Here is an 18,146-nt window from a genome sequence, read left to right on the forward strand (position 1 = left end):
ACCAGGAGCCAGCTTAAAAGCTGGCGCCTGGTGCACACCGGCTCCTAGGGAGCTGGCTGACACCCCATAGAATCATAGAATCATAGAATAATAGAATAATAGGACTGGAAGGGACCTCAAGAGGTCATCGAGTCCAGCCCCCCGCCCTCAAGGCAGGACCAAGCTCCACCTACACCATCCCTGACAGATGTCTATCTAACCTGTTCTTAAATATCTCCAGAGAGGGAGATTCCACCACCTCCCTTGGCAATTTATTCCAATATTTGACCACCCTGACAGTTAGGAATTTTTTCCTAATGTCCAATCTAAACCTCCCCTGCTGCACTTTAAGCCCATTACTCCTTGTCCTGTCCTCAGAAACCAAGAGGAACAAATCTTCTCCTTCCTCCTTGTGACACCCTTTTAGATATTTGAAAACCGCTATCATGTCCCCCCTTAATCTTCTTTTTTCCAAACTAAACAAGCCCAGTTCATGAAGCCTGGCTTCATAGGTCATGTTCTCTAGACCTTTAATCATTCTTGTCGCTCTTCTCTGTACCCTTTCCAATTTCTCCACATCTTTCTTGAAATGTGGCGCCCAGAACTGGACACAGTACTCCAGCTGAGGCCTAACTAGTGCAGAGTAGAGCGGCAGAATGACTTCACGAGTTTTGCTTACAACACACCTGTTGATACAACCTAGAATCATATTTGCTTTTGCATCACACTGTTGACTCATATTCAACTTGTGGTCCACTATAACCCCTAGATCCCTTTCCGCCATGCTCCTTCCTAGACAGTCGCTTCCCATCTTGTATGTATGGAACTGATTGTTCCTTCCTAAGTGGAGCACTTTGCATTTCTCTTTATTAAACCTCATCCTGTTTACCTCTGACCATTTCTCTAACTTGCTAAGGTCATTTTGAATTATGTCCCTATCCTCCAAAGAAGTCGCAACCCCACCCAGTTTGGTATCATCTGCAAACTTAATAAGCGTACTCTCTATCCCAATATCTACATCATTGATGAAGATATTAAACAGTACGGGTCCCAAAACAGACCCTTGAGGAACTCCACTTGTTATCCCTTTCCAGCAGGATTTAGAACCGTTAACAACAACTCTCTGACTACGGTTATCCAGCCAATTATGCACCCACCTTATCGTGGCCCTATCTAAGTTATATTTGCCTAGTTTATCAATAAGAATATCATGCGAGACCGTATCAAATGCCTTACTAAAGTCTAGGTATATGACATCCACCGCTTCTCCCTTATCCACAAGGCTCGTTATCTTATCAAAGAAAGCTATCAGACTGCTCAGCTGCTGTTAGGGCCCTGGGCTGGGATGTGGTGGTGTAAGGAGGGCCCATGGCCCCTCTGCCACTCCTTGATTGGGTGGCCGTCTCCCCTCCTGCGGTTTGCAGCCACAGGCAAAGTGCCTGAATCCCTCCTGAACAAGGAGACAGACTGCACCGGGGCTTACTGGTTGTGCATGGGAGGATCTTGCCCTGCCCTAGGGCTGGGCCTCTAGCTGTTTAATTACTGACTGTTTAAATGTGCTAGCCTCCCCTGCAATTGGGGCCTGGCTCCCTAACTGTTTAATGACTGCAGCCCTTGCTCTGTGTTAGGGCCGGGCTCCTAACTGCTCAGGTGACCGCAGCCTGTTGTGGGTTGGAGTGGCCACCTACAGACCCTGAGGGGGACACCCCTCATTCCCCGCGGTGCACCCCAACGGGCTCCAGGGTGGCATAATCATCCAACCAGCTACAAATAAGCTAAGCACCAAATGCAAAGCAGATGCAGAACTACCCAAAAAATCACAGGACGGGACCCGCCCGGCAGTGTAAGCTTAAGGAGCTGCCCTGATAGACATGATCCAAAACCAGATCCTAGATAAAGCACACCTCCGCACTGGCCATATTGCCCAGTTATGAACTGCCACCATTCTCCCCTGAAAGGACCACATATTTTCCATCCCTTCCGATGGCTTCCTTGCTTGGCTGTCTCAGCCACACGCTACCAGATATTCTGCAGGGAGGGAGGGAAATGTTGAGCAAAGCGACTGCCCGAGGAGGGCTTGAGTAGCACCCGAGCTGTGCAAGATGGGCAGCTCAGGAACTGTGCCGCTGGGGAACTCCACAGCCCAGAGTCAGGAATTTGCAGCCTTGGCTGCCCTGGTTTCACGCCCGGGCCTTTCAGGTGCATCGGCCCCGTGGCCGGCAGACGCCGTGGTAGATAGTGGCGAGAGGGCTCTAAGGCAGACTGTCTTGGCACAACGAGGGCAGGTTTGGAATTGCACGGGGAGCTAATGTGATGTGCGCTCCGGCACTGTTCAGCAGGAGAACCACGGGGTGTTGTACGGGCTAATACACCCATGAGGCCTTCCCCACAAAAGCCAGGCAGAGCCTGTTGCTATAGTATCCTGGACACAGGTCTGCACTGCTATGACCCGGTGCTCAAGCTGAAGTAAGGGGACACACCATCCCAGCTAGTCTGGGAAGTGCAGCAGCACTACTGCTTACTGCTACTGGAGCAAAAAGGAGTAGCGCTGACTCCGGCAGGACATGAAGGGGGATGGGTGTCCTTAGTGGGAACGATCAAAGCTCCTGAACATAAGAACATAAGAACGGCCGTACTGGGTCAGACCAAAGGTCCATCTAACCCAGTATCCTGTCTGCCGACAATGGCCAGCACCAGGTGCCCCAGAGAGGGTGGACCGAAGACAATGATCAAGCGATTTGTCTCCTGCCATCCCTCTCCAGCCTCTGACAAACAGAGGCCAAGGACACCATTTTATCCCCTGGCTAATAGTCTTTTATGGACCTAACCTCCATGAAATTATCCAGCTTCTCTTTAAACTCTATTATAGTCCTAGCCTTCACAGCCTCCTCTGGCAAGGAGTTCCACAGGTTGACTACACGCTGTGTGAAGAACTTTCTTTTTTTAGTTTTAAACCTGCTACCCATTCATTTCATTTGGTGTCCTCTAGTTCTTCTATTATGGGAACTAATAAATAACTTTTCTTTATTCACCCTCACACCACTCATGATTTTATAGACCTCTATCATATCCCCCCAGTCTCCTCTTTTCTAAACTGAAAAGTCCCAGTCGCTTTAACCTCTCCTCATACGGGACCCGTTCCAAACCCCTCATCATTTTAGTTGCCCTTTTCTGAACCCTTTCCAAGGCCAAAATATCTTTTTTGAGGTGAGGAGACCACATCTGTACACAGTATTCCAGATGTGGGCGTACCATAGTTTTATACAGGGGCAGTAAGATATTCTGGGTCTTATTTTCTATCCCTTTCCTAATAATTCCTGCCAGGTCCTAGAAATGCTTCTCCTTTCTACCAGCGTCACTTCGGTTTTACCCAGATTGACCAGAGCCAGCTACTTTTCATCCCCCTGTCTAGCCCCACAGGTGTTAGGGCAACTGCATCAATGAGATTTAGACTCGCTTCCAGGAAGAGAAGGGGGCGTGGCGGCAACCACGGAAGAGGCACATGCTCAGAGCCTGGCAACAAAATGATGAAGAAAGTGGATCCAGGACCCTACACCAGGATATCAAGAGGCCCGACTCTCATGTCCAAGACAATGGGCCGCTACCAACGTGTCCCCCCACGCACATCACTATGGGTCAGATGTTTAGTACAGTGGCCTCTGTAGAAAAGGTGCTCCCAAGAGACAAGAAACTGGTCCCACCTTGCAAAGCAACCGTCTCTGCACAGATGATGTTCTGGGCACTGCCGTCACTGTTTCACCTTCTCAATCTCTTGTCAGGCGGGTTTGCCATCTTATTTTGTGCCTACAGGATCTGAAGACGGGTTGTTTCAACCTGATCCGTGACACATCCTGCCATAAACCAGGGGAGAGGGCATGTCACAGCCCCCGCTTCCAGCAGCTCCTCCCAGGAAACAATTCGCTCAAGCGGCTCTGTGGGGTGTTGTAATTCTTCGGGATGACTAAATGCTGAAATGCCAGCAGCGGATTAATTGCAGCCTTGTGAAGTGTAATTGCTAGCATGGCTGGTTAAGTCACAGGTCACTCCTTTCTCCCGCCCTCACCCCTGCCATGCAGTTTTTGACATTCCCTGCAAACCGAAAGCCCAGGCTGCAGTCCTACAATGTAGAGCATTTCCTTCATGGGGTGGAGGCTTAAATCATCGGTGCGGGGTGGTTTTATGGGAATCCGAGGCATCAGATCAATAGCCGCAGGAACAGACCTAACACATAAGTAACCTACTTTGTCCAAATCGCAGAAACGAACAGATAGGCAAGACCAAAGTCCGCCCACACCCATCCTTTGCAACGCTAGGATATCGATCATGCGAGTGACAGCACATAACTGAGCCAAACAGCTGCTTCCTGATCAATAGCCTGGGGAAAGTGGTAAATAAACATACACACAAGCTCCTTGCAGCTATGGCCACAGTGAAAATTCCTCCCAGAAGCCAGGTTCGGTGGGAGCAAGACGCGCCGGGGTTAACACCTTTGTAGAGAGGCCTACTCAGCACTCACTTGTGTGTCGGCAGCACAAACGCTCGAGGAAAGGGGACGAAGAGAAGGTTTCTTAAGCGAGAGGTGGTCAGCAAAATGGGAAAACACCCAATGGATATGGCCAGGGACAACTAGCTACCATCAGAACAGTGCGTCTTGAATGCTTTCCTGGCTACAGACACTAATATTTCTGAAGCTTAGGGTTGCTACAAACTCAATTCACCTTAGGGCCAGTGCCAGTCCTAAAATCCTCCTAGTGGACCAGCAGGCACCCCTCCCTGGCAGGACTCCGGGGAGGATGGGGAGGGAAGAGGGTCTCCATGTGATCCCACTCCCATGCATCTGCTGGCCCATGTGCTCCTCCTTTTGTATCCCCCAGCCCTGCCTGCCACCTCCAGGCGATTTAACCCCCTTGCTGCCATTACACTGTGGGAGACCCCGCAGTGGCCACCCCTACTGCCCTATGGATGGGATAGTCCCCCAAACTCAGGCTAGTCTGTGGGGCCCTGAGTGGGCTGGGGCTGGCTGCAGGGATCATCCACGTCCCTCCCCCACACACTCACCGCAGCAGTGGGAGCCATGGGGAAGGAAAGCTACGCAGCAGCCTGTTCCATCCTGCTGCCATCTCCCAAGCCAGCCCGCGTTGGGTCTAGGGCGCTCTGATTCCTGCCGCTGCAGTGAAGTGCCGTGACTGGGCAGCTCAGGGAGAGAGCAGCGGCAGAGCAGGGTCCGTGGCTTCTGCCACCGCTAGGTGGATCCAACCCACACCAACTGCCCCTCTCCCTGGTAATCCTTGAGGCCACATCTCTTGAGGACTTGAAGGAAGGAGTGTGATGTGTGTATCAGGAGGAGGGGGGGAGATGGAACAAGGGGAAGGGGGTGGAGGAGCAGCTGGACTTAGGTGAAGGGTACGGGCCGTCCCCCCAGGACTCAGGTGCCATCAAGGCATGTGCGGGCCGGTTTGTGAAACTGGCCGCAGATGGCCCTGTGGCCAAGAGTCTGAGACCCCTGCTTTAAAGCACAGCTGTTTAAACAGATGTTCGATAACAGAGAAAGAACTGCGCCAATTCGCAGGCTGGCTCAGAAGTTGCAGCCACTGGCATAACTTCTTGGAAAGCAGCCCCCCAACTAACAAAGAAAACCCAGCAAAAATTCACCAAGGTTTCAAGTGCTACTATGTGCAGCTTTTTTAGATTAGATTAGATTAGATTAGATATAAAAAAGTCTTGCATACTGTTTAAACCCTGGTGACAAATCCAGGAGGGTCTGCGTCGTGGGAGTCGTAGACTGACAGAAGTATGTCTTTCCCTTAGGTATTTATCTGACCCCCAGGCCCTCTGAGCACATCAGTATCTTCAGTGTCTTTATCCGCACAGTACCCATCAGGTAGAGCGTGGCTGCCACCTCCAAGTTTATAGACAGGGAACTGAGACCCAAAAACTAAGTGACTTGCTCAAGGTCACAAGGAAGGAAGTCTGTGGCAAAGTGGGGACTTGAACTCGGATCACCCAAATCCTAGGCTCCTTGTGGCCCAAGAACTGTCTGCTCATTTCCAATGACTCTCTAAGGTTTGGAGCATATTCAGGCAGACAGGGAGAATTTCTGTGCACCAGTTATCTGATGGGATAGAAAAATTCTCTTTAAGGCAACTTATCTCACGATCCCCTGGATCTTAACCTGAGTTATTCAACAAAAAGTGATTATCACATTAGGTGTGGTACTTAAGAACAATCATGCTGGTCAGATCAATGGTCCATGCGGCCCAGCGTTCCAGCTTCAAACAGTGACCAATGCCACAAGCTTTAAAGGAGGAAGGAGAAAATTTGTTCCTCTTGGTTTCTGAGGACAGGACAAGGAGTAATGGGCTTAAAGTGCAGCAGGGGAGGTTTAGATTGGACATTAGGAAAAAATTCCTAACTGTCAGGGTGGTCAAATATTGGAATAAATTGCCAAGGGAGGTGGTGAAATCTCCCTCTCTGGAGATATTTAAGAACAGGTGTGTCAAAGCAAAGTGTCAGTGTCCTGTAGGTGTAAGTCGCTCCCTTTTAAAAAGAATAATCTGTCTCGTAAGCGAGGGGGCTGCTAAGCAAAACTCCTGAGTAAATGAAAGATGTTTAAGTGCAATGTGAATATCTCTAACAGCTGAACAGTTAAAGGGGAATGTGCAATTCAAACATCCCCTACAGAGGAGAGGCTAGTCTGATTTGCCTTGCAAAGTTACCCTGACAACACAGAGAGTAGCTGGACAGATGCACTCAGGGGTCTTGCAAGCTGCTGGGAAGTAATTGCTACTGAAAGCAAACTTTACTCTTTTTACAAGGAACCCAGAAGCATGCAGCTCCCACAGGCCTCTCTAGACGGCCTAAGCCTGCATCTGTGGGCAGAGTTAGCCCCACGGATACAAACCTGAATTCTGACAGGGAGCAGCTGGCGCCATGCTTAAAGCTTTCTGCTCTCATACAGCTGCTGTGATGTTTCAAGGAGACGGCACACAAGTGGAAAACCCTTTGGCCTTTCTGGCAGCTGCCAGAGGCCAGGAGATGATGAGTTTCCAACAGTCCCGGAGAAGGGGGTGATTGGCCGACTCCAGAGCGTACAGGCTGAAGACATGGTATGAAACAATGTGACTTCTGGCACGGTTCAAGCCAGAAGGAACCATGAGGCTGAAAGTCAAGAGAGGGGTTTTCACATCACCATCAGGCCTCTCCAAAGAGAACGCGGCCAGCGCCATTGTTATAAACCACGGTGTGGAGTAGGGATGTTAAATATTGGTCAATTGAATAGTCGAGTAACCACATGAATTCTTGTTGGTTACTCGACTATTCGATAGTCACCGGAGCTCCGAGGAGCCCCCTGCCATCCTGCACTGCTGCCTCTGTATCCTGGGCAGCAGCATGGGGCGCCAGGTGGGAGCTGGTCCGCAAGGGGAGCCAGTTTAAAAACCAGCTCCCCTTGCGGACCGGCTGCCTGTCATCCTGCACTGCTGCCTCTGATAGACAGCGCAGCGTGGGGTGGCAGCAGCCCCTGCCCAGGGGTGTCTGAGCTTCCAGGCCCAGCATGGACCAGGACTGAGCCGGGCTGCCTGCTTGCCTAGTTCCTAATACACTTTAAATGCAGAGCAGCAGCGGGGGTAGGTCCTGGACCCAGCATGAGCCAGGACTGAGCTGGGCTGCCTTCTTGCCTAGTTCCTAATACACTTTAAATGCAGAGCAGCAGCGGGGGTAGGTCCTGGACCTGGCATGAGCCAGGACTGAGCTGTGCTGCTGGCCAGCCTGCTAAAAATGTACTGGAGGGGGGAAGGAGGATGTGTGCAGTCTATAGACTTAACCTATAAGCTTTTGCTTATCAGTTAATCGACTCCACCATTACATCTCTAGAGTGGATATGAGAATACATCACTGATGGCACATCAGTGCCACTCATGGTAGGGCAGAGGTGCCACCGGTCTGGCACATCTCGTCCCACAGCGCTACCCTGCACTGCCTCGTGGCTGACTCAGTATATCAAGTGGCAGAGGGCTGGAATGTAATAGCAGCTCATTCCTTATTTATCACGTTGTATACTTGGCATTTCGGCTCACTTCTCTTCCGCGGGGCCTCCCTACCCTTTCAGGCCCAAGAACAGGCAGCGGGAGACACAAGTTGGCCTCTTTACGCTTCATCCCGAGAGCCGCCCTCAGCCCCAGCGCAGAATGCCACATGGGCAGTCCCTGCGCACAGCAGAATTGAAATAGACCAGGGACACAACAGTTTCATTCTGCTCCGATCAGCACCACTGAGCGAGCGCTCGTGCAGAAGCAGCCACTCAAATGCAGCTCTCCGGCAGGGGGATTTCTACGCTGCCAGATGGCGAGGGAGACCGTAAAATTCCTGTGATCGTACACGGAATTCAATGCCCCCAAGTCCTCTGGGAGTATTTAGGACCTGCAAATATTTATTGGCGGCCAAATCAGCTAAAGGGTTGGTTCTGCCAGCAAGAAAAACCCGCCTTTGTCTTTACACCTTGCAGATACAAGGGAAGCCCAGCATCTGGCCACAATTAACCGAAGCCCCGTTAGGTCTTTGAGCCATCGTTCAGAGATGCCCAAAGTAACTCCCTGCTTAAGGAGCATCAGGAGGAGACAAAGCTCTAACAACCACAGCTGCTGGATTTCAATTTGGAAGAAGGCTAAACTCCGTGTAGATTGCGATAATCCAGTGCCTGGAGTGGCCTTCCTCTTGTTTGTCGGTGCTGAAGGGAATGTCCACACACCAGTGATCGCCAACCTTTTTAAGCACGAGGTCACTATTTGAATTGAAGTGCAATCCAAGATCTACCTCCAACCCAAATACTCTTGCCCCGCCTCCTTCTCCGAGGCCCCGCCCCCTTCTCCAAGGCCCCGCCCATGCTCACTACGTCCTCTCTCTCCCCCCTCCCCCCACTTTCATCAGGCAGGGGCAGCGGGCTCTGGTCTTAGTTTAAGGGATTTGGAGTGTGAGAGGGGCTCTGAGCTGAGCCTGGGGCAGGCCGTTGGGGTGCTGGAGGGGGTTCTAGGTGCAGGTTCTGGGAGGTTGTTTGGATACAGGATGGCTCGGGGCTAGGGCAGGGGCTCAGGATGCAGGAGGGGGTTCATGCCTGGTGTAGGGGTTCGGGATGTGGGCACCAGCTGGGCACTGCTGACCTCAGGTGGCTCCTGGGTGGGGGTGCAGTGGGGCTAAGGCAGACACCTCTACCCTGGCCCTGCACCATTCCCAAAAGCAGCCAGCAAACTCCATCCCAAGCCCTGCTGTGCCCCCTCTCTGCTCTGTGGAGATAGGACACAGAGGAGGAGAAGGGGGCACCCTGACATCAGCACCCTCCTCTCCTCCACTGCCCTGCACAGAAAGCAGGAAGCTCCTGAGGGGACAGCTCCAAGGCAGGAGATGCACAGCAGTGGGGGAAGTGCTGGGCTTCATAATGGCCAAACCAGTTAGAATCCCCATCAGAGGCTCCAAGATCTACCCGTCGATCCCGATCGACTGGTTGGTGAGCACTGGACTATCCAGAAACGAGACACCCATGGCTGGCCCAGGTTAGCTGACTCGGACCCATAAGGCTCGGTCTGCGGCATTATTTCACTGCTGGACAGATGTCTGGGCTCAGGTTGGTACTAAGACTCTAAGTCCCTAAAAAGCGGGAAAGTCCCAGAGCTCCAGCTCCATGAAATAAGCAGGAAACACTGGCCAGCAGCAACAGGTTTGCCTTTGCATTGTACACATTCCCAAACAGAAGGGCCGTGTGCCTTTCCTAAAGTGTCTGAAATGGACCATTTCTTAACTGATCATTTCCCTTTTTGCCCACTTAACAGCCTGTGGTTTTTTCACTGTATTCCCTCTAGGGTGGGTCATCTTCACTGAGCTATCCAGGCACTGGAAGCCAAGAGAAGATCCCAATTAGCAAACCCTGGAAAGTAGCACGAAAGCAGCACATGGTCAGTCACATCAGTCTGAAGATCAAACCAATTACTTGTGCTTGACGGCGTCCTCTTCGTCATCTTCTCTCAACTGCTTATTCTCAGGTTCCCCGTTGTCCGCATTCTGCAAATCGAAAAAGTTTGTCAGGTGTCTACTTTCCAGAGTTATACAGAGTAAACGAAGAACGAAGGGGCACCGGGAAACCGGGATTCTGTACAGTTTAAACGCGACTGGCTTTTAGGCAAAAATCGCTGCACTTTTCACGGTTTCTCGCTTGTGCCGATGACAAGGAAAATTACATCTTCTCCTTAAAGGCATCTGACACATCCGGAACTAATATTCTCCTCATTTCTGGATGTCCAAGCCAATTCAGTGAGGGAAGCATGGAAAAAACTAAGCTAAGAGGCCGGGTCTGCAGAATAATTACACCTTGTTTCAAAGGACGGAGGGCTGTGGATAGCAGGGCATTGTAGGGCAGAGCACAGCGCAGTAGATTGGCGACAGCTGTGTACAGCTTCCCTGCGTCACTAAGTTGGGGAAAGAATCCGAGCTTGGACCCTGAGCTTCCCTGGCTAGGAGGGAAGGCAGAATTCTAGTTTGGCCAATAACTGACGTGATAACGACTGGATGGGGTTAATATGGAGAGTCCTAGGACACCCATACCCCTGCGAGTGCAGAACTGTTCCCAAGCTTACAGTCGGTTTGAGTTTACACTGCTTTCTGAAACACAGCTCCTGTTTGCTAGCAATGGGTCAGCTACACCAGCAACAGTGGGAGTGCACGGCTTTTAGCCAAGGTCCCCGGGCAGCTAATGACTTCTTCATCATTTCAAATAACCACATAGGAAGTTTGAACAGGTCTGAAAATCATTGCTACAGAAATCACCAAACAAGGCACTCAGGATTACAACACCGGGCTTATCTTTTCTCCGAGAAACAAACCCAGTAATAGAATAATCTAAGCCTCTATCGAGTAGGGTGTTACCATATTACGGCAAGCCACTTCCCACTCTCCACGCTGGGTCATATCTGGTGATTGTACTGAGCTGAACTCCTGACACTACTGATGTATCGAATCAGGCATGTCCAGCAATCTTTAATATTCAACAGGTTGGCGAGATGGGCTAGGATTGATTTGCAGTGGGGATGTGAAGGACTAGTCGCTTCCCTTCCCCCTTGCTGCCTCTATCAGAAAGCCGCTGGGGTGTCACCAGGCTACACGTGGCGTTTCAGAGGCAGCGTCACGTGGAGTCCAGAATCAGATGGGGATTTTCCCACTGACCCCAGGTGGCGCTGCTGCTTTGAAACGCCATGTGGTGCCTGAGGCCAGGGTCCCTGCGGCGTTTCAAAGTGGCAGCACCACAAGGAGCCCAGGCCAGCGGGAGAGTCCCCAGCTGACCGCAGGCGAGTCCCCAGCTGACCGCAGGCTCCACGCAGCGCTTTTGCCTTCGAAGCGTACAAACAGCCCTAGGGCAGTTGCTACACTTCAAAAGTGGAGGCGCCCTATCGACTCATCGAATATGTAAAATGCATCGACTATTTGATAAGCCAATTACTCACAATTTAACTTCCCTAATTTGCAGGTGAATGTACTTGGAATAATGAATAAATGGTAACCAACATCTAAATATTTATCGGCCCTCTGTTTTGTTGAGCATGTATCTGATGCATTATTCTTTCCGTATCGACACCCCATATTTTTGGAGCCTTTCCGCTAATGTGGGGCTGTTTTCCCCCTCCAATGAGACGCTGTCAGCAACCCAGCATCCATTAGCAAATATTAAATTAATCCTTTGAACCTGGACAATTCTGCCAGGATTATCATCAAAGGATCATTTGGTAATAAATAGCCAACCATATATAATATTTCATTATGAAGCATATTCCAAACTTCTCTAATAACCGGACAGGTATCCATACCTCTTTAACCATAATAACTGGACAGGTGTCCCATACCTCTTTAACCATAACACCACCAACTTTTATCCCCCATTCACTCACTCACTCTTTTTTAAACCTGACTATGGGAGACATCACTGACATAGATATGAAGGAATTTTGTTTTATTTTGCTACAAACAGGCTGCTGACTTTTTCCCCCAGATGAAAGTCAATTCCAATGGGGTAATTTGTCTGCTCAAATCCTTTTTTCTTTATGCATATGTGGATAATTCTTTGCTAGGAAAGTCATCAATGAAGACTGACATATATTAGTAGGTGAACCACTGCTCGCAACCAGGGGTTGTGTTTCAGAAAGTCAGTTACTGTAAAACATAACCCGGTTGTATGAACATAAGAACAGCCAGACTGGGTCAGACTAAAGGTCCATTTAGCCCAGTGTCCTGTCTGCCAACAGGGGCCAATGCCAGATGCCCCAGAGGGAGGGATCACATCCTCGCATGATCCCTCCCATCACCCATCTCCAGACAAACAGAGGCTAGGGACACCATTCCTACCCATCCTGGCTAATAGCCATTGATGGACCTAACCTTTATGAATCTATCTAGCTCTTTGTTGAACCCTGTTAAAATCCTAGCTTCACCACATCCTCTGGCAAGGAGTTCCACAGGTTGACTGTGCGCTGAGTAAAGAAAATATGCCTGGGAATAATCCTGCACTCACAGGGAAATGGATGTCATAAGACTCTCCATGTCAACCAAATCCAGGCATCATCACTTCAGTTGTTGGCCAAACTAGAATTCTGCCTTCTCTCCTAGCCAGGGGAGCTCAGGGTCCATGCTCGGATCCCTTCCCCAGCCTTGCGGTATGGTGAAGCTGTGCAAAACTGCTGCCAATCAACACTGTGGCATTTAATTTCAGAAAGGGGAACTACACCAAAATGAGGAGACTAGTTAAACAGAAATTAAAAGCTATAGTCCCAAAAGTGAATCCCCCGCAAGCTGCATGGAAACTCTTCAAACACACCATATAGTAGAGGCTCAACTTAAATGTATACTCCAAATTAATAAAAAAAACAAAAACACAGTAAGAGAACCAGGGAACCAACTCCAGGACACAGCTCCAAGATCAGAGCTGCCAGACCTCAACCCTGCACCAATGACACCGTGCTGAAACTGGAGCCCCCCAGATGGACCTGCTCCTGACTAGCCAGCAAGAGAAGTTGATCTGTTTCATTGGGAGAGGCGAGCACTATATGCCTGGTGTGTGCACTCTGGTTTTGGTAATTAATCAATAGAGATTAAGTAGTATATTACTATGTAAGGCTCCTTCAGTGGTAAAAGATCATGCGAACCCACAGGAACTTACGCCCTGAACCTGGCCCGCCAAGTCACCGGATCCAGCCCGCGGAGGCAGTGGGGAGCCCCATGCAGAAACACGGCTGCAGAGCTCTGTTTCCGTTTTGAAACTGGGGGGGGGGGACTTTTTAGGAGCCATCCCACCCCCAGCACATTCCCATTGGCCGGTTTCTGGCAGAAACCAGCTAATGGGAGCTGCGTGTTGGAGTAACAGGCAGCCAAGAAGAACCACACCCCCTCTCCTGGGCTCAGTTATTCATGAAGCACATGGCCAGGCAGGCAGGCTGGCTGGGAAACATTTCAAGCTCTGCGGGCGGGCAGGCTAGTTTAGCAGCTGGTAAGTCAGTCTCTTGGCCACAGCCTGCTTCTGGCACCCCAGCCCTTTCCTGCCCCAACTCTCTGCCCCCCCCCCCCCCAACATACCCAAACCCTCTGTCCCCCTCTTACACCCACTCCCGCTCCCAGATCTGGCAACCCAATCTCCTGCATCAGATCACAATCCCCTCCTACCCTAAGTCAGATCCCAAGCACTAGGGCACGACCGCCTGCTTCATCCCAACTCCCTCCCAGACTCCAGTCTCCCTCCTGCACCTCAGACCGTTACCCTAAGCTCCCTTCTGCACCCAACCTCCATCCCAGTCCCTGCATCTCCTCCATTAATATCATGGAAGAGTACGACCCTCGACCACTTTCCAAAATCTTGGAGCGGCCCTCCGTCAAAAATTATTGCCCACCCCTGCCCTAAATCCTAGGCATTGGGTAAGGATGGGTATTTAAATTAGCAGGGTTATATCATGTGCCCTAGGAATTGGGTAAAAGTGTGTGTCCCTGAAGTTTGGGAGTGACAGAAAAATCTTTGCAAGTAACAAAACAAAAAAGTGCCACCGTGGCTTGGCTTAGCCAAGTAAAAGAAGCAGCGAAATAAAAGGGCGTCGTTTAAAAAGTGGACATGAAACCCTAGAGAGGAAAATAGAAAGGAGCATAAACTCTGTCAAATGAAGTGTAAAAATAAGATTAGGAAGGCCAAAAAGGAACCTGAAGAACAGCTAGCCAAAAATTAAAAAATAGCAAAAACGTGTTTAAGTACATCAGAAACAGGAAGCCTGTTAAACAACCAGTGGGGCCAGTGGATGATCGAGATGCTAAAGGAGCACTCAGAGATGATACGGTCATTGCGAAGAAACTAAATTAATTGTTTGCTTCGGTCTTCTTGGCTGAGGATTTTGGGGAGATTCCCACACCTGAGCCATTCTTTAGCGGATGTGCAGTTAAATGAGCCTCAGATGTAGTGGTTGATGTGGTTGGGTCCAGCGATGAAATCACTTGTGTAGGTGTGTAGACAGAGCTGGCACCAGGGCTGATGGCAGGGGTGGGTTCCTGGATGATTATGATGGAGGTGTGCTGCGTGGTTACTGGCAATAATTTGTTTGAGGTCTGTGGGTGAGGATTGGCCTTTCCCCCTGGATCTGAGAGGTCCTTTTCCAAGACAGATTGTGAATTGTTGATAACGTGTTGGAGGGGCTTAAGATCCACTAATGTGATCTATGCCCTCAAATGCCAGCAATGCCGCTCTGCCATGTATATTGGCCAAACTGGACAGTCTCTACGGGAAAGAATTAACGGACACAAATCAGATATCTGAAAAGGCAACACACAGAAACCTGTTGGAGAACATTTTAACTTGCCCAGATACTCATTAATGGATCTCAAGGTCATGGTCTTGTTTCAGGACAATTCCACAAGCCAAATATACAGGGAAGGGTTGGAACTTGACTTCATTTACAGGTTTGGGACCCATCACATAAGTATGAATAAGGACATCACCTGGCTAGCACACTACTTTCCACATCCTAATGACTTAAAAAACTAACCAATGGGTACTTAAGAAGAGTTTGCACTTTCTCTAGCCGCGTCACGTAACATGAACACTCCAATTCGCTATTTTCTCCCCTTCCTTCTCCCCTCTATTCCCTGTTTATTTTGGATCTGGACTTTTAATACTCCAGTTATCTGAGGAAGTGGGTTGTGCCCACAAAAGCTCACGGACTGCAGGTGATGACAAGCAGAATACTGTTGTTTTCTTGTCTTGGCCGGTCTTGAAGTAGTTCATGTCTGGGTACTCTTCTGGCTCTGTCCATCTGTTTTTTCACTTCTCCAGGTGGATATTTCAGTTTTAAGAATGCTCTCTATAGATCCTGTAGGTGTTTGTGTCTGTCGTCATGTTTAACTGCATACAGAACCCTCTTAGCACATCACGGTTCCTCACACGACATCTCTCCTCCCATACAGAAAAATCACGTCACACATGCAGGACAAGCTGGGACCTACCTACACAACAGCTTAGGTCATGATTTACGAGTTGAGGTTGAGAGCACTCTGTGCATTTACTCTGCATGAGAGATGAGGGGGGAGGATATGATAGCAGGCTTCAAAAATCTGTCGGGGGTTCGTAAGAGGACGGAGCCAAGCTATTTTCTTTGGTGGCAGATGACGGAGCAAGGACCAATCATCTCAAAGTGCAGTTAGGGAGGTCTCGGTTGGGTATCAGGGAAAACTAGATCAATAGGAGGATGGTGAAGCACTGGAATGGGTTCCCTAGGAGGTGGCGGAATCTCCATTTTTCAAAGTTTTTAAGGCCAGGCTCAACAAAGCCCTGGCTGGGGTGATTGAGTTGGGGCTGGTCCTTCTTTTGAGTGGGTGGGCTGGACTATATGCCTCCCGAGGTCTCTTCCAAGCCTTATCTTCCATGGTTCTATGAGAAAGTGAAACACCAGAAGAGTCTTTCAGGAACGGCAAGAGTCTTTCACACTTCTGAAAGTGGGAGCCGCTGTCTTTTTAAACGTTGACAACATTTGGTTTTGCTTATGTACCAATAGGAGCTGCTTAACCAGTATTTCTAGGTAGCAATGCTGGAGTCTGCTGCAGACCACGGGAATGTGGAAGAAAGTTTTCCTGTGAGCTTTTCCAGCAGGGATCGGATGCACTGCAAGACAGAACCCGGATGGAGGATGGAGAGTTTACAGTGATGATACTTTGCCTAGCTGAGCTTGTCGGGTGGGTGGCAATAGCCGCACACTGTGCTCTAGTTTCGTTACCCGTAAAGAGCCCACGGCCAGGCTGCAGCGAGCTGGAGGGAGGAGACCAATGCGGCTGTTCACTCCCAGCAGGGCTGAGCTAGAATCACCAGCCCACACAATCCTGACCCGTTGGCGATACTGAGAAAGGAACCCTCCGCTGGATCATTTCAGCCCAGCTTATGATACTGTTTTGCTTTGGCAGCCACGTCTCTGTCCTTTCCGGCACAGTGCGCGTTCCGCCAGCCATCTGGGCTTGCTAACTGCACATGTGCGCTTTCTAACACAGCTATCCTAGAAATAATACCGTACCATTCATTATAGCTCGATTCTCTGCTCCTTCCCCACTCTGCCTTCCCATCCACTTCTTCCTTGGCAAGCTGCCTTCCGCCAACATCTTCTCCACTTCTGCTGCATGGCCATGGACAACACCTTTCGTTTCTCAAGCTCCAGGAGAGGAAACATTTCCCTTTGCCACCCTGCACTGCCCAGGGACTGGCTTCTGAGTCTAGCAACAGCTCCACACTTCATACGCGTCAGGGGTTTTCCCTCTTTGGAGCTGGTCAGTTTCCACAGGTCTGCAGATCTGTAAATCAATTCCAGGCTCTACCCAGACAGCTCCCAGCTTTGTTTTCTTGTATTTAAATTGAAAGCAGCAGGGGGAGCTGAAAACAACGTTGACTTGCCCTGCTCTCGGTTCTAGCACATCCGTGTTCTGAGACTCCAGACCTGCTGATTATTAGCAATAGTAAGTCACGTCACTGAAGGTAGCTGTATAGCGAAGGCCTACAAAACAGCATGCCAGCTGCCTGTAAATTGAAGTCTTTCCCATCTCTCACCCTGCTGGGACCAGACAGCCCTCAGATGAACTGTCACAGAAACACATGATCTGCTCATGTAGAATCTGGGAGTTACTTAGGTCTCAACCATCGCAAACCTCATCCATTGCTTTTGGCTTGAAGCCACCAATATGACTGGGGGGGGGGGGGGGGAGAAGGCAGGAAGTTAAAGCAAAGAGGTTTCAAATAAAAATTTTGTTTTACAGAATTGCTATAGAGGACTTAGACGATTTCCTGTTGCGGATACAACCCCACCCCCACCATACCCCAAAGGCTGACACGGAATTATTCAGAGGACTAGACAAATTGGAGGACTGGGCTAAAAGAAATCTGGTGAGATTCAACACGGACAAGCTCAGAGTCCTGCACTTAGGCTAGAAGAATCCCAAGCATGGCTACAGGCTGGGGACCGATGGCTAAGCAACAGTTGTACAGAAAAGGACCAGGGGATGAGTGGATGAGAAGCTGGACATGAGTCAACAGGGTGCCCTTGTAGCCAAGAAAGCTAAATGGCACATTGAGGTGTATTAAGAGGAGCATTGCCAGCAGATCTAAAGAAGTGATTATTCCGCTCTACTCAGCACTGGTAAGGCCACATCTAAAGTTCTGCCCCCCCCCCCCCCCCCCACACACACACACACACCAGAAAGGATGTGGACACACTGGAAAGAGTCCAGCAGAAGGCAATAAAAGTTATGAGGGGGCTGAGGCACATGACTTATGAGGAGAGGCTGAGAGAACTGGGTTTATTTAGTCTGCAGAAGAGAAGAGTGAGGGGGGATTTGAGAGCAGCCTTCAACTTCCTGAAGGGAGGTTCCAAAGAGGATGGAGAGAGGCTATTCTCAGCAGTGACAGATAGCAGAACGAGGAGCAATGGTCTCAAGTTGCGGGGGAGGAAGGGGATCTAGGTTGGATATTAAGAAAACCTATTTCACCAGGAGGATGGTGACACACTGGACTATGTTACCTGAGGAGGTGGTGGGAACTCCATCCTCAGAGGTTTTTAAGGCCAGACTTGACTCAGCCCCAGCTGAGATGACTTAGTTGGGGGTTGGTCCTGGTTCCAGCTCGC

At 49.9% G+C, this 18,146-nt stretch overlaps 1 protein-coding gene across 1 annotated transcript in view; it reads right to left on the bottom strand.

The window, feature by feature from the left end:
* Positions 1-18,146, bottom strand: part of CCDC12 (coiled-coil domain containing 12) — a 73,781-nt gene that overhangs the window by 23,845 nt on the left and 31,790 nt on the right. The window contains exon 2 of the mRNA XM_075922978.2: positions 9,959-10,029. Coding sequence (XP_075779093.2) covers positions 9,959-10,029 — 71 coding nt within the window. The remainder of the gene's footprint in view (positions 1-9,958; positions 10,030-18,146) is intronic.

The sequence above is a fragment of the Pelodiscus sinensis genome, chromosome 2 (assembly GCF_052426305.1).
Source record: "Pelodiscus sinensis isolate ZL-2025 chromosome 2, ASM5242630v1, whole genome shotgun sequence".
Lineage (NCBI taxonomy): Eukaryota > Metazoa > Chordata > Testudines > Trionychidae > Pelodiscus > Pelodiscus sinensis.